Genomic DNA, 20,133 nt, shown 5'->3' with positions numbered 1-20,133 from the left:
AATTATCCACCATGAGAATAAATAGTAATATTAACGTTAGAAGATATAAATGTAAATGCCTATGCCTTATGCAGATTTCAAAGTGCCTTAGCAGGAAGCTTTACAAGTGGAGGGGGAAACTGGGGCAGGGAGTGCTGAGCCAGGAGCAGAGCCCAGAGGCTGCTCGCAGGCTGTAACAGGTCCTCATCGAACCCAGTTGTGAAACCGGGTGCCAACGGGATAAAAGTGAGTGCAGCTGAAAACGGGCAAAGGGCAGCGGAGCAAACATGGCAGGGCCAGGGAGGGGGTTAGAAAAGGCACGTCTGTGGCACAGGAGCACTGGACTGTGCAGTGGAACTGGGGCTCTTGCAGATTTGCCTCCACAGGGATGCTCTAACACAGCAAACCGAGCACGAAGCCATGGCCGGCTAGTTACCAGCTAGTCCTTGTTTCCTGCCCTCACAGCACCCTCCATGGATTAAGAGAGAGGGGAAAAGTAGATCTCACATAGTGCATGCTAAGAAGGATTTACACCTAAAGGAGCAGAGGTATGAAATTTGAACAAATTAATTATTCCTCCGCCTTCTTAGCGTGAAGAAGCCTTCATCCACCTAGGACTTTCAAAATCAGCCACTATCATCATAGCACACTGGTAGTGCAAAGATAAGCAGAGGCACCACGCTTGTTTTTATACCTGTAGTCACATACTTCCAAGTCCCCCATTTCCTGCTCTTTCCACTTCCTTTATCTTTTGCAACCTCCTGAGCTTGGCAATAAAACTAGCTTATAGTGTGAATATCAGGAGTTCTTTTTAAACCCTGCCATAGATCTAATAGGGGAATAGAAATTTCTTTTGACTGAGTGATGCAGAACTATAAAAAACTTGTAACAGCTTTAACGTCCAAGGCCAGCAGAAGCAAGCTAATGCCCCTGCAACACCCTGAGGAGCAGTGTTTTTTACTGTTAACCTGTGGAACATGGCAGCACTGATGTTCCCAAGGCACAGTCTGGGGGGAAGCATCACACCCAGCTCCCTGAAAGAGCAGAAACCTTACGGACACGTAAGTACAGGAAGAACAGGTAAATGGAAACTACTGCTTTAGTAAAAGGTAAGTATTTCTTACAAAAAGGCTGTACACAACACATACACAGCTTTCTTACAGATGTGCGTAAGCAAAAAGATCATCTGCTATAGCTTTGTAGAGCTATTGATGGTGAAGGAACTAGAGGGCAGCTCCGAACTGGCCAGGCTAGAGAGGCTCGGAGACCACAAACGCAGCCACAGGCGTGCGTACAGGACATGGGCAGGCACCCTTGTGCACAGGTATGCACATGTGCACATACACGCACATGTGCACATACACACACACTCGCCCAGGACTGTCCTCACCTGTGCTGCCGCCAGCTCCGGCAGCCCCAGGCCCCCATTACCCCACACCCCACAGGGCCCCTGAGCTCAGCCCCCGGGGACCCCCCCCGGCAGGACCTACAGCCAAGCAGCCAGGCCACACGAACTGTGCCCCGCTGAGCACGGCCACGCTTGTCTCACCCCCTCCGCACCCGGTCCCTGGCATACAAAACCTGGGTCCCGAAAGCCCGGCCGCGCTCGGTTTGGCTCGGCTCAGCCCGGCACAGCGTGGCTCAGCTCAGGCACTTCCTGCAAAGTTTGCAGGCGAGCTGCACTGCCGGGGCGGGACGAGCCGGAGGAGGTGCCAGATGCAGCAGGACAAGGGGCAGGCGGCTCTGGGGAACGAGGCCCAGGCGTCCTGCTGTCATGAAAGTGTCATAAAATGAGATTTTCCTAACACCGCCACAGCCTCGGCACCCCAGCCGGTCCTGGTGCGGCTCCCCTGGGCTCAAACGTGAGCTCAGCCTGCAGGGAATGGGAGGCACGGGCAGCTCCTGGTGGTGTGCTCATTTGCTGCAAACTCAGGGAGAGAAACGTAGCGGGAGCTGGGGCTGCAAGCCCAGAAGGCCACAGGGCTAGGTGCTGCGGAGCCAGCCCTCAGTCCACCCAGAGCCATGCGGCTCTGCCACGGCTGGGCCTTTGCTGCCCCGTGTGCTCCAGGAGGGCGCCTGCCTTCAGCTAGCTGTCTCGCAGCGAGAGATGCCATTTGGTCCAACACCGCATCCTGGCAAGGCCCCACAGCATTTGTGCTGCTCTCCATTTCGTTCAGAGGGGCGAAGCTGGGTTTTTCTGTAATGGCAAGTTTCCGGCTGGTGCCTTGATGCTGTGACATGGCGCTGCTGCTGCGTTAATGCCCTGGGAGAAGTGCCCCTTGCTCAAAGCTGAACACAAGCTGCACAGTGCCCTGAGGGAAATTTCTCATCCCACAGGGAGTGAACACGAACTGCTGACTGCTTCTCTGAAGCATTTCCGCAGTTATAAAACTGTGAGCCCGGTTGTTTTCAGGTGGCACCAAGAGTTACCAGAGAAGTGGAGAGTGCTCTCACCCGCACAGGGGGTTTCTGGGGAGCCTCCAGGGCGGTAAGGCAGCTATAGCCAAAGCCTCGTCACAGCCCTGCTGCCGCAGCTGTTCTGGTTTATTTGGGTCCAGTGGATTTTGGCACGATGTTAACTTTTCACTTTTATTCATCTCCCTAATCCAGGAAGAAATCAAGCGAACCAAGCACGGGCGGTAACTCCTGTAATCCCACTGCAAGACCTTGCCGCTGGGTTGCTAACTCCTGGCCTCCCCGGAACAGGACAGGCCGCTCCCTCCCTCCTGTGGAGAGCTTTTCCTCAGCGGAGGGGCCTGCGCTTGCCGGGAGGCAGGGCAGGGCACGGCGGGTGGCATCGCCCGGCCCGCGCGCATGCCGCAGTTTGGGGAAAAAAAAGAACCACCCTGACGACGAAAAATTAGTTGCCGCGGCCTTGCACTTGAGGCGGCACCCGACACCCCGCCGCCAGCCCCCCCGCGGACGCGCCTGACAGCCCCGCTCTGCGCACGCGCCACTGTCTGCGCGGCGGCCGTTAGTGCGGCAGCTAAGCCCACGGCTCCTCATTGGCCTGCCCCCTCCCCGCCGGCCTGGCCCAATGGCAGCGCGCGTTGTTGAGGTGTGACGGGAAGAAGGCGTTGCCGAGGCACCGCCTCTTCCCTTTCGCCGCCGGGCTGCCATCGCGAGCGCACGTCCCAGGCCTGTCTCCCGCGCCGCTGCCTCCTCCCAAGTAAGCGCGCGGCGGTTCCTTCCCCCCCTCTCCCGCGGGTATGGTCGCTCCCGGCGCACCCGCTCCCGCCCGCGGCCGCCAGCGGGGCTTGGGCGAGACCACTTCGGGCGGGAGGGTGCGGGGAAATGGCGGCCATGTGCTCTCCCGGTCTGGGCCTGGTGGGCCTGGGCCTGGTGGGCTTGGGCCAGGGCCTGCGGAGGGACGGGACAGGCTTAGGCGAACGCCGCGGGGAGCCGGAGCGGGGATCCCGTCGGGGGCGCCAACAGGTGTTCGGGAGGCCGCGGTGCCGCTTTTCTCCGGGAGAGGCGTGCGGTGCCGGCAGCGTTAGGCCGGGCCGGCTGCTCAGGCCTTGGGGCAGCAGCGCCGCGGTGTTTTGCGGTGCTCAACGGGCTGCCGTGTGCGGGGCCCCGTGCTGGCAGGAGACCAGTGCGCGGCCTCACGTGTCGTGGGTTTTCATTTAACAGTAGAGCAAAACACTTGCAGTCGGGAGGGTGAGGTTTGCTTCCCCCAGTGAGGAGATCAAACTTCCTCCGAACATGTAACTAGATCATTAGCACTGAAGATCCAATTCTCTTGTTTTCCAGGATGCGTTACGTCGCAGCTTACCTTCTAGCGGTCCTCGGTGGCAACGAGTCTCCCACGTCAAAGGACTTGAAAAAGATCCTCGACAGCGTTGGCATTGAGACAGATGATGAACGCATGAACAAGGTGGCATTGCCTCTTAATTCCAGACGGTCATGTCCCAGTCAGCATCAGACATTGGAGCTGTTCTCTTGGCTTCAGTGTTTCCATAGTTGCCTTGCTGTTGATCTAGTCTTATTTTGTTCAGACGTTCGCTGATCATTACATGTGTGATTTCTAAAACACTGCTTAACCAATCAGAACTATTTTTACAACGTTTTTGTAGAATTCTGGCTTCCTGATTTAACACCTGTTCTCCGCAAAGATCTCTGTCAGTTGTTGCTGACTTCTGACCGTTCAGTCTAATAATTTTCAATGGGATGGTGGCTACAGATGAGTATGTATTGAAAATAAGTTCTGTTCTGACATAATGTATAGTTTGCACTTAATGTTTAATTTTGGCTTTTGGTCGTTATTGATTTAAAGCTAACACTTTTGAAGGCCTGATACTCAGTAATAAGTTCTTATATAGTGTACTGCAAAGAAGCATTTGTTCCTTCACCAAGAAACATAGGCAAATTATAACATGGGCATTAAAGGTATTCAATAATAATATGTAGGAAGATTTTGGAAAATAATGCTGAAATGGTTGTGTTGAAAAACAGGCTTTTTAAGAAGAGAGTATCTTAATTAGAATGTTTCTAGTGATATAATAGACCTTCAGTCTTGGGACTTAAAAAAATGGCTGTGGGAAAAAAAAAAAGAACCAAAAAAAATGGTCTTATCACCTGGCCCATACTTGTATGCGGAGTTTCCCAAGAAACTCTTTTTCCCAAGAGGTGGAGGAAAAAACAAGTTACTTTCCCAGCTGGAGACAGTGTTTCACCACAGACCTGACCAAATGATGGGTTGACTGAGTTGACAGCATCCTTATTATGGTGTGGAATGTTGGTTTGAACTCGTGGTGCTCCTGTTTAAACGCCAGGTCTTTCAGCTTTGGTATGTTTATGTTTGTTTAGTACCTTCATAAATTAGTTGTTTTCTCTGATCCTCCAGTATCTGGACAGCTCTGGAATTTGTTTTGGTCACGATTAATTAATCCTTTTCTATTTGCATTGGCTGTATCTTAATGCCAGTGTAAATCTAGTGAAGTCTTAAAAACACCTTCCTTCAGGTGAAGCAAGCGCACAGGCACGGCATTTCACAGATCACGTGCTCTGTGTAAGTAGAAGGTGCCTGTTGAAAAGCTCTTGGTTAAAGTCCTTTGGCTTTGGCGAGTCTGCAGTGTTCAGCACTGACTCCTGGTAGCAGGGACTCACCAGTCAGGTCTGTGGTATTCTCTCTTTTTTTTAAAGTGCTTGCTTGCTTTAGCAATTTTTGGCTTTGTGTTTTGCTTTCCTCATCCCTGGTTATACAACAATGGTAGTAAAATTGAAGCTGGGACTCTCTGTTCCAGTGCAAGGATACAACAGCCAGCTTGGCTGTAACATTTGGTAATGCTAGGATCAGGACCCTGTGGTTTTTGGTCTAGGGCTCAGTGCTTCAGAGCCTCCCAGTGGGTATTAAGTAAGATATGTTAACAGTCCCTCAGTGACTAACAGACCATTAGTGGGGTTTCCTAATTGGCTCCACAACATCTGTGTATCCTTCTTTCTGCAAGGTCCTTGGATTCATTATGAATTCTTTGTAACAGATTTCATGAAAAAGCTCTCACAGAAAAGTATGAAAGACTTAGCTGAAGTTTTCATTTCAATGTCCTGTTCCTTCCACTGAGAAATAAGGAATGTTGGGACTGTATAAGCAGTGGGATGGAGGCATTACACATGATGATTAACCAGTATTTGTTTAAATGTAGCTTATACTCATGCTGTTTTGAAACTATTAACATTCTAAACTTAATTTACACAGGTTATTAGTGAGCTGAATGGAAAAAACATCGAGGATGTCATTGCTCAGGGTAAGTACAGCCTCTGAGTGTCACAGATAATTGCCTCTACTACTTTGGTAACTTAGACCTGAGAGCGTAGAATTGCTGCCAACTCCCTGATTATTCATCAGTTTAGCTTTGCGGTTGACGACTTCCATGCTGGATCTCAGCTGAAATGACTGAAATCCAGGTCCATTCTAATTCCCTGCAGGTCGGTGCCAGTACCTGCTGGGTTTCGCTTGTGGACCACATTAAACTGGAAAACTTAAGCATGTATGAGCTTACTGGTCGTCTGCTCATGATGTAGTTTTCTGGACACATTGATCGGAGAAAGAATTAGCTGTCCTTCAAGCTCTCTGGGAGATTTTTTCTTTGTGTTTACCCACTTATATGCACCAATCATGTAAAACAGGAAGAACAGACTGTTAAATGTAACTAAGTATCAATTCATATTAAGGGTACAGTTACACCCTCTGCGATTAATACAAGCCTCTCCAGTACACATCTATTCTAGAGCTCCTCAGGTCTGGCATTTCCTTTTCTCTACGGTAGGACTCCGAGTGCTGACTTGTGCTCTTACCTGCTGGCTCTTACCAAAGCTGGAACTTTTAACATTAATTGACTGGGTCATAGGGCTGAAATAAAGCAGAGCTGAGGTAGTGCAAAGGTTTCTGATGAATTAACTTCTATTTTTTTGCAAGTGTGTAGGCACAAGGGAACTTTTGGGCATATATTTGCTTAAAGGTTGCCAGGACTTTGCCTGGCCTTGCTGTTACGAGCAGTAACTGGACGTTTCTATCTGTGTGGTCTGAAGACCTAACTGAGTCATTATGCATGTGCTTACAACACACTTATGCTATCTCTTTCAGTAATACTTTAAGTAAATTGTTTCCTAGAACATACTGACATGCATATGAAACATGTTTGTTTACTTGGCTAGTTTATTAGAGCTTGAAGTAACAGGGAATTATTTAGAAACTGATTCCCAGAAATCAGAATACAGGCAAACATACCGTGTACGTGACCTCTGAATGCCAAGGGAACCTTGGTATGTGAAAGGCAGATGCCAGAGAACTAGCTAGCTTTCCAAAGACGAGCATAAATCAGAAGTCAGTTTGCTAATCTCAAAGGAGATGCAATAGGGTTCATAGGGTGCTGGAGAATTTGTTTAAAATACTGTACTCTTTGCCATAAATACATCCTTCCCCTCACCCCCTTCTCTCCTGTAAGTGTGATCCAGTCATGGCCTCACAGTTCTCTATACTGTTAAAAGCCGGGGAGGAAGCCAGTGCTGCCTATATGTTATTTTTGAGGTATATTGAAATTACCAATTTCTGGGCTATTATGCTGTATTCAGAAAACACACAGTTTTTCTGTATGTGTAAAATTGGATGTGTTTGCCACTATCTTTATATGACAAAATATGGAAAAAAAAAAATAGGGGACTTTGTATACAGAAGAAAATTTACTAATAATGTGCTGTCAGTGTTCTCTCTCTTCCCCCCCCCCCCCCCCCCCCCCCCCCGAATAATTTACACTTTCTTATCATGGGTGCAGCCTCTTGTTCCTTTCAGCTAATAGTGACAGGTTCAGTCCATGAGACATAGTATCTGTTTTTTCTGCGCTCTCACTTCTCTTCCTTTTCACCTTACCTCTGCTTGTGATGAGCATTTAAATACTTTCTCTTCTGTCCCACTCAGGTAATGGAAAACTTGCCAGCATGCCGGCTGGCGGAGCTGTGGCAGTCTCTGCTGGAGGGGGCTCTGCTGCTCCTGCTGCAGCTGCTGCCCCTGCTGCTGGTGAGTATGGGTGGAGAGGCATTGTTACAGGGCAGCTCCGTTTTTCTCTGTTAAAATCTTAACAATTGAGTCCAAATTTCAAGGCTTTTCCACTTCGGCAGTTCACTACGTGACTGAAGTGTAAACTGAACACTGACTTTTCCTTTGGGCAATCAGAAGCATTTGCTCTTTATCCACCTTAAGATTGGTCTGGCTTAGAACCGAGAATCAAACAGACTTCACTGTGTAAAGCACATCCCTTCAATAGTAGTGTCTGTGTCCCCTCAGTGTTTGTATTTGGCTATTGAAAGGGAATGAGATAAACCATGGAGGCTGAAATACCAATAATATGGAAGCTGAGAACACCAAAACATATATCTTGAAAACCTGTGGTGCAAAAAATGTAAATACTGACCATTGGCTTGGTCTTTTTTTTTTCCTTCAGCTGAGGAGAAGAAAGAAGAGAAGAAGGAGGAATCTGAAGAATCTGACGATGACATGGGATTCGGCCTATTTGATTAATTATTTGTTATAGAGAAATTATTAAAATTCTTTGTTTTAAATGTTTTAAGTTTATTATTATAACCATACAAGTGCTATTGGATTCAGACAGCTGTTCTTAAAATAGCTCTGACAAAGCTTTGATTTTTATCTCTGAAACAGGTATGTGAATTTTATGAAAAGCCATGGGACCCGACTCTCTTAAAGTACTTAGGAAATGGCTAAGCTTGTGTGAACCTGGATGCTTGTTTTGACATTCCTGTTTCTTAAACAGTATGTGGAAGCTGAATCTACCTGATCTTAACTTAAGTTCACCTTCTCCATACTATTTTGCCATCCCATTTACTCAGGAAAGAGTCCCATCTATTCAGCAATAAAAGGACTTTATTTTTCATGATCTGTTTAATCAATTCCAAAACATGTGAAACTGAATGGACAGCAGGTCTGAATTAGTCCAGAAACATTTTCATTTCAGAGCTATTTATAGTAATTAGTTTTTGTAAATATCTAAAAGCACCAATTTCATTGCTGTGTCAGATTTCCAACCTCTAGGGACAACACCAATAAAATGCTTGACTATGCTTGGATTTCATGTTACATCCATATGCTTAACATAAAATCTGTAACAAAAAAAAAATACTGCATCCTGCTCTTCATGGGACACAGAATCCTAGAATCGTTAAGGTTGGAAAAGACCTCTAAGATCGAGTCTAACGGTTGACCCAACACCACCATGCCCACTAAACCATGTCCCTAAGCGCCGCATCTACATGTCTTTTAAATACCTCCAGGGATGGTGACTCAACCACTTCCCTGGGCAGCCTCTTCCAATGTTTAACCACTCTTTCAGTAAAGAAATTTTTCCTCATGTCCAATCTAAACCTCCCCTGGCGCGACTTGAGGCCATTTTCTCTCGTCCTATCACTAGTTACTTGGGAGAAGAGACTGACAGACCAATGCAAAGGTGCGCTTCATACTGAATGGCTGTTCTGGGGGTAGCTGAACTATCGGGACGTGAATCACCTTGATCTGAACAAAAAGAAACTACTTTATGAGGAGAATATTTCTGGAGAACTGAAACATCTCTGGTGTGCCCAGAAGAACGCATCAGCTTGGGAGGGCAGTAAATTTTGCTTTATAAAGCATCTTCTGCTAGGAGATGATTCTGGCAGGCAACTTACCCTGACTTCTACAGCAGTCTTTGGCTGTCACCGTAAGTAGGTAGAGTACAAGTAGCACATGTGATGATCTTCCCATGCCAAGTCTCCACAGGTAGTGTCAAAAAGAGGTGTCCTGGAGCAGTTTATACTGTGAAGCTTTTCTAACATAGTTGTTTTGGGAAAAAAAACCAAACACGCTAGCCGATACAGCTATGTTAGTTATGAGTCATTGGACAAAGCATGGAAAGTACTTCTGAGAGATGGGTGAAATCCAAGTAGGAAAAACTATTTTATCTCGCTGTGGTGTACTGAGAGAAAACACCCGTTACTTCACAGCAGCCAAGGGAGAGAACAGTTGAAAGTTAGATCCTCAGACCTCAAAATGGCTGTGATTTAAGCAACTAACCCTTGCTGCCCTTCTGTGCCTGCTGCAAGACAGAGTTACAGGAGGTAACAGTGCCAGTACCTGTCATCTACTTTGTCTCTTAAGTCCTAGCATGGTGATCTTTGTGGTAGTAATGAAAACTGCTTGTGTCAGACTCATAGTGGCTGTGGTTTGGCACTGGAAGGGGTGCAGGTATACCTGTGTTTCTTTCCTTGCTGATTTCTCCGTTTCAGATCACTGGAAAAGAGTGGTTCTTGGATGTGGTTTTACTGAGAGGTAACCGCCCCCACCCTGCAATATTGCCTTGCTTGGCTGCTGCAAAAGCAAAGTCAATGTTTTCACAGGGAGGAACTGCCCTGTCACACCACTCAGCAGGATTTTTCCATGCACAAAGGAATTTGTTTCAGTGGCACTGAACTATTCCATGAGTTTTACCTGTGGGATGAGACTGAAACCTGTGGTGCCAGCTGCTGGCTACTGTGATGAGGGGAGGACTACAGCTACATCTAGACTGACTTCTTTCTTCGCCCTATTCTTCTCTATCTTCTCCCTATGACCTGTTAAACCTTGAGTTATAGACCTGATCCTATGCTGGGTGTCCTCTTACCACCTTTAAATTCCCTCCTGAAAGTGCATCATTTTCATGAAAACTCCTGTTGCTCAATCTGCTTTGAGAAAGAGAAGGACAGCTCATTTGGTAAACTGTTCAGAGAAGGGGACAACTCTCGGAGAAAGCACTGAAAATACAGCATTTGTTAACACTGCCACAAGGAGCCAATGTATTTTACATAACCACCCTGTAGGTATTCCCTGTGAAGGTCAGGGGACAGGTCTACTCCAAGATTTCACACACATTTTACAGAATTTGCTAAAACCTCTGCACGGTGAATTTTCCATTCTTCCAAATGCAAAATCAAAGCATTTTAAGCTTTATTCCCCTGTACCTATTTACGAAACAGTTGTCACCTGATGGCTTTGTACCTGAGCAGTAATGTGCCTGGAAGTCTGTTGCAGACTTGTTTGGTGCTCTGGATGGAGTTCACCACTCTGTTCTGCTGATCTCTGTGAGCTTCAGCTATGAAGGTGTTGGGATCACTACTCCTGCTCTGTGGACACTGTTCTGAATTTTCAAGTGTCACTGATGCCTTTTCAGACTTAGCAATGATTTCCAAAGGCAAGGGTAGTGGTGGCGTGGATGCATTGTATTCCATGATGCTCTCAGAGAAAACTAGTGCCTGCAAACACTTGGAGTGGTGGCCTAGCCTGTCCCCTTGCAGAATCAATTTTAGCTAGAATAGATTTTTCCTGACTTCTTCATAAAGAAAGGCTCAAAGACATTGAAGGGAAAGGAAAGGATAGCCTTGTGCCTGGAGATTACACTGGTAACTGATCATTACTAAATTGACCGTAGGGGAGAGTGATTTAGTCATAGGCTTGACGTTGAAACGTGCGAGCTTTCCTCACTGGGACACAAATGCTGCACCATCTCTAATCAGCTCTGACTGAAAATCATTCCTTACAAATACTATGGGGCAGGGAGAGTGACATGACATCTTCACTACTTGGAAAGCAGGGAGAATGTCCTGGACACTACTGGAAAGTAATAAGCAACGGCTCCCTGGGGCCACTGTCAAATTAACTGGTTTCACTCTTACTACTAAGGCCAAATTTTGCAAGCTGCTACATGCAGGCAGCCCTGCTGAACTCAGTAGGTTTGATTTAGGTAGGTCAGAGATGTCTGTAGTAGCTTTCCTAGAAGGAAAATTCAGTCCCAAGAGAGCAAGGACAAGGGGACTGCTCCATTGCCTCAGGAGATGCTCCTATGAAGCAAGTCCCAAGTGTTTGCCATGGAATTGTCCAATATACGCAAACATCACAGGTAAGAAAAAGACATCAAAGTCAGGCTTTCCAGTGATGTTAACAGCACTGGGGTTGGGCTCCATGACCAGTGCCTCAGTCTTGCTGACTACAGGCAACAATACTAAAGTAACATGCTGAAGACAACAGTATAACAGACTGCCTCTCAGCTTCCCTTTAAAATTAATTCCCGCTGGCCACCAACAACCAAGGTCTTACCTGAAAAAACAAACAGATTGTTTGCTTGTACATTATTATCTCATATGTACTAACTGTTCATCATTCATTAGACTAGAAAACAAATGCAACAAAGAGAGATTACATGAGAAGCTGTCTCAGTGGCATCACAATTGCAGTGTTCTGATAGGAGTTTGATACACATGAAAAGCTGCCATGTTAATCTTGCTGACCTGGCTTATTCCAGTATTATGATCAATTGCAGGATTATGGCAGTACTTTCTCATTGAGGAGAAAAAGATTAGTTTTGGGGGATAATTTATTTTTGAGAAAAACACAGTTGTTTGCCAGCCTGCTAGTGCCCGTACCCAGGCAGCACTCTGCAAGAGATTACTGTTCACATGGTTTATTTCATTAACCTGTTTCAACAGGGCAGCATTAACCTCCTCAAATAGGTAATGTTGAGGGCCAAGGCAGAGTGATGTAAACAACTCAGGATGAGATTGCTGTTGAGAAATCAAGTGAAACTAACCCCAGCATTGTTGCAGCATTGTTGTTTCTATTTTCCGGACATAGTGGGAACCTTAAGGTTTGTGAAATGCTGAAAAAAGAGGAAGCAGTGTTGGCTCGAGAACAGAGCTGTTCTTGTGGTTACAAGTGTTAGGGAGGTGTCTGCAAACAAGGTTCAGTGTTCAGTTTTGCCACAGATTTCCACTAAAGTCACAGCCCATTGACTAGTTCTTCTGCAGCACAATCCCTGTTCTGGAAAATGCAAGACACAATGTTTTCTTTGGTTTTGGCTACATAGAAATACCTTTCCATGTCATCAGAAGCAGAGGGTGAAAGCATTGTCTTGGTGTTAAGGGCCTTTAAGAGGGTCAAGGCTCACCTCTTCAGGTGGAGGAGATGAGGGCTGACAAGGGTTATGTAACCACATCAAACACAAGGGAAGAAGGAAATTACAAAAGCAAGTAGAGGTATGGGAGGAAGAGAAAGAAGGGCGGGTATAAGGCATAAATGGAGGACCTGAGAGTGGGGTTAATTCTTTAGGTGCTCCAGGATGGAGCTAATATGTATCAAGGGGTACCTCCTGGCAGCTAGGTGAGGATGGTGGGCTCCAGGGTAGGACCTGGAAGAAAGATAAGGCTGGACTCCTGCCTGTCTGATGGAATGAAAGTGCAAACATTTAATGAAAAAGCACTCTGTAGAGGCTGGAGTACGAGGCCTAACTTGAGCTCAAATACTGGATTTATACAAGAGTTACCTGCTGAGTTTGGTTGCTTGTCAGCTGACTGTGAGGCAGTAGACTGAGGCAGTAGACAGCTCTTCTTCCAACCTGGACGGCCCCTCTATGGGGAGGGTACCAGCCTCCCTTGTATCCTTTGAAAGGACATCTGGAGTGGAAGGAACAGGAGAGGGGCTACTTGCATAGCCTCCACTAACATAATTGGTGAAATTCCTGTGGGGAGGAAGGCCTAACTTTGCTTAGTCTGAGAGCTGTTAAGGACAGGTATAACAGTGTCCCAAATGAGAAACTTCTGACCAGTTATAAGAAAACTAATGCAAATAGATTTATGCCAAGATGAATTAAGTCTTTTTTTTTTTTTAATTTGATAGAAAGTGCTTTTGCCCCATGTCGATTCTATTAAAAAATTACTTATGCTTTTTGTTTTGTGCCCCCCAAACCTCCCTCCTGCTGATCTTGCTTCCTTGCTTTGAGTTAAGACAGCTGCTTCTCTTGCTATGCTGATCCTTTTGATGTCCCTGTAAACTTTCACACTTATCTAGTTGTTTGAATGACTATAGTCTGTATTGTTTATGACAAGGGGATCTTTCCAGCTTCTGAAATCTATTTTGACCTCCTAATAGCACTGGCCTCTCACCCAGTGCTGCTCTGTGGTGAGCTGATATGCCACAGGCTTGCCTGTGTTAAGAGCTTGTGCAGAAGCACTGCTGAAAATTGCAGTTGCCCTGACCAAAGGTAAGTGTTTTGGTGAGCTTAGAGGCATGTAGAGAAAATTGTTAAGAGGTTAGCAAAGGTAAGCAACTGTGTGTGTTTTGGTGAGTTTAGAGGCAGAGAAAGCTGCTAAGAGAGGGGGGTTGCCTCTCTGTTCTTGCACTGTGGCTGTGCTGAGCCTTGCCTCCCTCTGGCTCCTCAGCTTTTGAAAGGGGAAAGCTTTTCCCTTCCTCTCATGTTTCTTGCCCATCTCCCGAAAAACAAAGGACTGTACTTGCAGGAAACTCCAAGAACTTGGAGCAGAGGCGTCCAAGAAACAGCATGTTTTGCGGTGGGAAGACAGGCTGCTGCCCTGGTACGCGGCAAGGTTCGGGGTGCTGCGAGGAGCTGTAATTCTCTCCTTTACCCCTTCTCCTCGAAGGAACTGGCTTAGCCTCCGCCACTTAAGGGAGGCGCTGGTACGGCTGCCGTGGTTCAACAGTCGGCGAATAACCGCAATGCCCACGGGGGCCGGCCTCCCTGGGCTGAGAGAGGGGGTTCACCGGAGGAAGGGTTGGAAGGAGGGGCCGGGTGCCTCCTGCCCAAGGCCGGGGCCCATGCGGAGGGGCCGAGCTGAGGGGCGGTGGCATCGCCACCGCCCCTCAGCTCGGCCCCTTCGCAGGCCGGGGGCGGGCCCGAGAGCCGGGCCGCCTCATATAAGCTCGGCGGCTGCCGCCCGTAACTCAGCGGCAAATCCTGCCGTGCTAGCTGCTGCCTACTTCAGCAGTAGCGTCTCCCAGCTCTCGTCCTCCGTCCCGCCCGCCCAGGGGCGGTGTGATGTGAGAGAAGCCCCGCGGCTTCCCCTCCTCGTCGCGGCTGCTTCTTCCCGCCCCGCCTTCAGCGGGGCGCGGAGGCCATGTTCCCCCTGGACTCCACCTGGAATATCTCCTTCGCCGGCTGCGGTTTCCTGGGGGTCTACCACATCGGGGTAGCCAGCTGCCTGCAGGAACATGCCCCCTTCCTTGTCGCCAACGCCAGGAAGGTCTATGGCGCCTCAGCCGGCGCGCTCACCGCCACCGCCCTCGTCAGCGGCGCCTGCCTCGGTAAGCGCGGGGACGGCGCGGAGCCCTCGGCCTCGGCGGGCGGCCGGTCTGAGGTGTCACAGCGAGGCCAGTCGGCTGCCAGAGCCGAGCGCTCCTTCGAGTCTTCCCTTCGTTGTTATTAATTTTTTAATTACCACAGCATCGGGGGTCGGTAGTGGTGGAAATAGTGCTCCGCCTTCCTCCTCGTTCTTCCTAAATGCGAGCGACGCTTTGTTTTTAAGGCCTTTACCTCAGTATTCTCACAGCCTCCCCCCGCCCCGGTCCCTCGCGGGTGGCTGCGTGCCTCAAGCTGAGGTCCAAGGGGGTGTCAGAGGCGCCTCAGCCCCGTAAGCTGGTGAAGCATGCGTCCAAAATGGGCGCCTGGCCCCCGTGGGATGGGGGGCGGGTGGGTGCCGCTGTGCTCTGCAGAGCGGGTGCTTGCAGAGGAGACCGGTGCCATATGCAAGAAGGCTCCTGATGGTAGGAAGTCGGCACAGGGGTCCTGGTTTTGACCCCTGCCATAGTAACGTCGACTTGTGAGGGCTTGGTTCTTGGGTTTGGCTTGCTTGAGTATAGGTCTGGTGGGGCTGTTGGTGAGGAGAGGAGCTGACCTCTTGCCGTGTGGGCACCAGCTCTTAATGGCTGCGAATGAGAGGCAAAGCAGCTGGAGATGGAGGCATCAAGCTGCGTGTTGCATGTATGGATTAGAGTTGAACAGCATCTCCGAGTAACTAGGAAATCTCTTTTTATTCTTTCTTAGCATATGTATTTCTGGAAGAGGGTTATTCCTGGGGGTGTAGGGCACTGGGGAATTTTCTTGCCCTCTGCAAGAGCTAGATCTCCAGTTTAGCTAGATATTATCTCTGTTTTCAAGTTACAGAAGAAACCTTAAAAAGTTATCTCTGAAGCAGGCACACAATGTAGTCTGTCCCTGCCTAGGGCATGTCTGGCAAACAGCTGAAGAGAATGGTGTGCGGTGCCTCCTGTTTTTTTGCTGTTTTGAAGTTCAGCTGTTTTGCATATGGGTCAACATATGGGAGAAGTCAACAAACACATGCTAGAGTCTGTACTTGGAAGCTTTTGTTTTATTTTGAGAATAACAAATACAGAAAAGTATCTTAAACTTGAAAGGGGAATGTGGTGTGAGAGAATCAGGTATATCTAATCTCAGAGAATTATGACCCTCTCCTAGAGCCAAGTGAAACCAGAGCTGTTTACTGCTTGAACTCCTCTCACCTTGATCACAGGTGTCTTTCCACGGCACTCCCTGTTCTTTGGGGACAGGTAGAGTTTTGAGATGTAGCCTTCATGCAGCAAAAGTTAGCTTTTTCTGTGTAGTTAGGTTTGAAGTTTCACCCTCCTTAGTGTTTTGTTTACAGAAATGCCCAATGAAGTGTAACCGTTGCTTCTGGAGCTTGATGGGAAGCTCTTAGCAGCTGTTCAAACCCCAGTCTGGGATCTCAAAGGCTGTAGTCATGCCATGGTGCCAGCTTTTATCGTGGACAAGGGAAAAGGCCTCTTCTAATCCCTTTTCCTGCAGGGATCCATTTGCTGAAAGCTGCCAGGGATTTGGTTGCTTTACTTGCTGTTCCTTCTGTTGAAGAGGTGGCTGCCTCATTACTTCCCTAACTGGGTGGTCCCTGTGCTACTCAGAGGTGTGGCACGAACATGAGGCAGGCTGGCGGTAGCGCCCAAATCCTTTGCCTTGCTCAGACGCCATTATGGTGCTGAGCAAGTCTGTTATCATGCCTACCTTGTTCTTGCTATTTATATGCCCAGAGCATCCACGGTGTGCTAGGCATTGCCCTCAGGGAGTTACGCAGCCTAGTAGAGAGCTTTCTGTGAATCAGGATTAGAATAGGTTTTCCCACTCCCTGTGAGGTACAAGGGGAGGCATGATAAAGAGGACTGAGTTAGGGGCCACCTTCTAGGCAGCATTCACCTCCCTCCTGAAAGAGGACAAACCATGCTGTTTAAAGCCAGTCAAGGCTTGGATCTTGGGCGTTCAAGTTCTGTCTTTGACTTCTCTGGGGTAGTTTTCTTTTGACTCTGCCTGTGTGGCTGGCATGTATCTTGGGTAGAGAGCAGCTCTAAGGCAACAGAGCTGACTTCTGAAAGTAAAAGCAAACGACGTGGTTGGTTGGAGCATGGTATCGCTGCACTTTGTCCCTGTTGTAAACCCTCCTGACAGTGCAGATTCCAGGCTGAGGTCCAGGGGTTAGAAAGAAATCATAGGGAAGAACGGGATGGGGCAGAAGGTACAGCTGCAGCCTGTAGTAGGAGAGCAGTTCATCCTAGTACAGGCTGTTGTAGGATCCCAAGTATCTGTGTGTGCTGTGCAGCTGTTTTCTGTCTGAGAGTAGGTGTAATAGCCCATGGGCTTTGAAGCTTATGGCAACTGCTGCCCTGAACTGTCTGTTGCCCTGTCCATCAAATTGGAATGCTATATAGTGTCTCTTGATGGATGACAAGCAGAGGGGAATTTTGCAGAAGCCTTGCTTATTTGGCTGTGTGTAGCTAAGGTTAGTGCCTTCATGCATCTGTACTTGGCTCTGAACTCAATGAGACTCTACTGCACAAAGATAAATACTTCCTGGGGAAGAGTGAAAAAACCTCTTCCTTTGGGGCTTTTCTTTGGTTCCAATCCATTGAGACCCTGATCAGAGAGAACAGAAACTTTCCTTGACTTCAGAGTGTAAGATCCCGCTTAGTGGTTTCTTTTCCTGCTTTTTCCTTCCGTCCTTTGCATCTGTTCAGCTTGCCTCTGAGCTGATTCTGCCTTCTCCCTGAATTAAGACCACACTGTTGTCATTTGTATATGGCAGTAAGGCTTCACTATGGGCTAACACTGAACTGAAAGCCCTGACTGAATGATCTGCAGCCTTGAGAGCTCACTGTGGACTTCAAAGGCGCATTTGAGAATACCAGATAAAACAACATTGGGCATCCATGTAAGCTAGGCAGAGGACCTTATTTCTAAATAAGAGGTACTTATAGTCTGATATGACCTCGCCTAGCTCTTCTTAAGCACTTTACCATTAAGTTGTAGGGATCTTGGATTTATTCTCCAGGACTACAACAGTGGTATTGTCCCACAACTGAAGTGCTCTCTCTAGCTTTGAGGTTCTTCTGTTCACTGGCATGAAAAAGCATTGCTGTTTTCCCACTAGAATAATCTGTGTGGCTATCAAGGTACATCCAGCAAAGTCTCGCGTGTTTACAAGTTGCTTGATTGTGCATACTGCAGTGTTGTAGCATGAATCACTTCTTATCCTGAGGGTTTTCTGGGAAATTGCCTTCTGTCATGCCTGTGTCTTCTCTTGGGGCTGTTGGAGTCCAGCACACCAGGAAATGCACCTTTATACGCCAAGCAACTGAGAAGTCCTTTTGTGCTGGCTTTGCAGTCTCCTCCTTATGCGTACCTCAAATCCTGCAGCTTTTCACACACTCTAGGCCTGGAGCTCTGAGGATGCTTACTTGTCTGAATAAATCCTTAAGTCACTGGGCCTGGATGAGTAAAACTGGCTTATGTGACATGACAAGACTGTCCTTTTTTCAGTCACGAGTAATGCTAAAATGCAGCCACTGTCGGATTCTTAAATCTTTAAGATTTAAGAATAGGGGATGTATTTTTGTTAAGGGTCTTGAATCATCTCACTCTGGTGAGCTGTATGGGATTTGGTGTGCCCGCTTTGGAAACGTAGCAGCCTGGATGAATGATGGGATGTGAACCTGTAATCGCTGAAAAGCTGTTTTTGAGCTGATGCTGAGGTCCCGGACTGTGCCTGTGACTCATAGTTAACCAACAGCATCTCAATTGTCTGTGTAGCATGTGAATATTGTCCTATACAGCTCTCATCTGAGGGTGGGTTGGAACTGCTGAATTGCTTCTTTTTTGGGGGGAAGAGGTGGGTTCTGCTGTCAGAGGCAAAGCTGGCTATCAAACCCCCATCTGTGGGAGTTTGCTGTTCTCCTAAAGCATGACAATGTCAGCAGAAGATGATAAAGCAATCTGAGGGGATTCTTCTAGTACTAAGAATACAGAAAGGAGGCCATATATCTGCTAAATTGAAGAACACTGCTCAGAGAAATTCCTGGGTTGTTTACAGGATTTTTTTTTTTAAACTAATATCTTAGCCAGGACTCTGTCTCAGGCTCGAGATGAAGTAACAGTTATTAGACATTCAGGTTTGCTTGTCAGCTGTCACCATGTGACCACCAGGAAATATGCTGCTGAACTGCAGAGACTTTTTCCATTGGGTAGCAGGAGGAAAAAAAACCCAAACAAGTAAACCCTCTTTTAACTTTTGAAATTGAGGTAATGAATGATAGCAGCATCGTAAATAATGTGCTCCTGAAATTTGATTATGTGCATGCAAAGGCTTAAAGACTGGTCAGGGAGGTTATTTTCTCTGTGTGGAATCTAACACCAAATCCCAGACTGAGAGAAGGAAATAAATCACCTTAGTTTCTATGGAGTCCTCAGAGCAATGCCAGTTGATGCTGGCCAAAGTGTGAAGCTTATCCTAGGGGAAGTATATGTGATGCTGTCTTGTGTGGCTGTGTGAAGAGATCTATAGATCTCCTCAGGTACGCGAAGGAAAGCTTCATAGCATCTGTGGCCTCTCAAAACTCGGGTCCCTCCCTGCACAGGAGATTGTAATTTGTATCTCCTGCAAAGGCCCTAGCTGGGGAAAACTGCTGAGTTGAACTCAGCAGCCCCAGCCCAGTCAAAGGAAGGAGAGGTGCCCCTATATACATATATGGAGACGTGGATGTAATTCATGGGCGATCTCCTGGTGCTCCCTGGAAGCAGTAAAGCTGTTGCTTCTTTCTCTGGTGGAAAACAGGGGGAGGTGGGGGGATGTTCTGTGCTGACATAGTTGGAAATGTTCACTGGCTTGGTGGAGAAGCTGCTGTGGCTGGATCAGTGCCATCAGCAGTCACAGGGCTGCAGACTCGGGTGTCCAGCTGAGTATGCTGGCAGCCAAGCAGCCGGAGCACCCTGCAATACCTTTTGCTGGGAGGGAAGAAACTTGTTCCTGCTGTCTGCCTGGTTCTAATAAGGAAGTTCCCATGAGGAAAGGTGCTCTTGCAGGCATCTCATTGGATGAGTGCTAGGGAAGCCAAGCAGCCACTTTTAGCGAAAAACAGTCATAGCAATGCATGTGTTTATTCTTTTGTTGCCCCACGTAGACCATAGGTGTGCAGAGCAGCTTGGTGCCAAGCCTTGCTCTGTCAGCTGCAGCTGTGCAGTGTCAGTGGCAACAGCACAAGTGGTCATTCTTCTGACCCATGATTTCAGCATCTCTCTTGAACTTGTAGCATGTCCAGGCTGTTCCACTTCTTTCTGCCTCTTATCTCCCAAAACTCTTCAAAGGACCTCCAAGTCCTTCCTATAAAATATGAGAAGCTGTCATGTGTTCTTCAGGGTCCTATGTCTGGTTATTGATTATGTTTGAAAGTTAAGTTTAGTCCTGATAAATCAAAAACCTGCCTCAGATTCCTTTCTCTGTCTTCCAGTTCCAAACTCTTCCTGCTGTAGTGGTTACAGCAGCTCT

At 47.6% G+C, this 20,133-nt stretch overlaps 2 protein-coding genes and 1 non-coding gene across 3 annotated transcripts in view; all 3 read left to right on the top strand.

Moving 5' to 3' along the window:
• Positions 1-3,044: 3,044 nt before the first annotated feature.
• On the top strand, positions 3,045-8,037 carry RPLP2 (ribosomal protein lateral stalk subunit P2). The gene is made up of 5 exons (XM_076344261.1): positions 3,045-3,148; positions 3,733-3,856; positions 5,678-5,726; positions 7,397-7,495; positions 7,920-8,037. The coding sequence occupies exons 2-5, from the start codon at positions 3,734-3,736 to the stop codon at positions 7,994-7,996; spliced, it is 348 nt and encodes a 115-aa protein (XP_076200376.1). The 5' UTR covers positions 3,045-3,148; position 3,733; the 3' UTR covers positions 7,997-8,037.
• On the top strand, positions 5,885-6,017 carry LOC143163890 (small nucleolar RNA SNORA52). Its single transcript, XR_012995980.1, has one exon. It is a non-coding gene; the product is annotated as a small nucleolar RNA SNORA52 (small nucleolar RNA).
• A 6,198-nt stretch (positions 8,038-14,235) lies between the features above and the next one.
• Positions 14,236-20,133, top strand: part of PNPLA2 (patatin like domain 2, triacylglycerol lipase) — a 31,591-nt gene continuing 25,693 nt past the window's right edge. Inside the window, exon 1 of the mRNA XM_076344259.1 lies at positions 14,236-14,593. Within this exon, the coding sequence (XP_076200374.1) occupies positions 14,407-14,593 (187 nt within the window). The 5' untranslated portion in view covers positions 14,236-14,406. The remainder of the gene's footprint in view (positions 14,594-20,133) is intronic.

The sequence above is a fragment of the Aptenodytes patagonicus genome, chromosome 7, assembly GCF_965638725.1.
Source record: "Aptenodytes patagonicus chromosome 7, bAptPat1.pri.cur, whole genome shotgun sequence".
Classification (NCBI taxonomy): domain Eukaryota; kingdom Metazoa; phylum Chordata; class Aves; order Sphenisciformes; family Spheniscidae; genus Aptenodytes; species Aptenodytes patagonicus.
This window is presented reverse-complemented; position numbering and strand designations above follow the sequence as displayed.

Excerpts from the sequence above, each read along its gene's own strand:
- RPLP2 (XM_076344261.1), top strand. The coding sequence starts at position 3,734 with ATGCGTTACGTCGCAGCTTACCTTCTAGCGGTCCTCGGTGGCAACGAG. Across the intron at positions 5,727-7,396 it reads CGAGGATGTCATTGCTCAGG|GTAATGGAAAACTTGCCAGC; the intron begins GTAAGTACAGCC and ends TGTCCCACTCAG. Across the intron at positions 7,496-7,919 it reads AGCTGCTGCCCCTGCTGCTG|CTGAGGAGAAGAAAGAAGAG; the intron begins GTGAGTATGGGT and ends TTTTTCCTTCAG.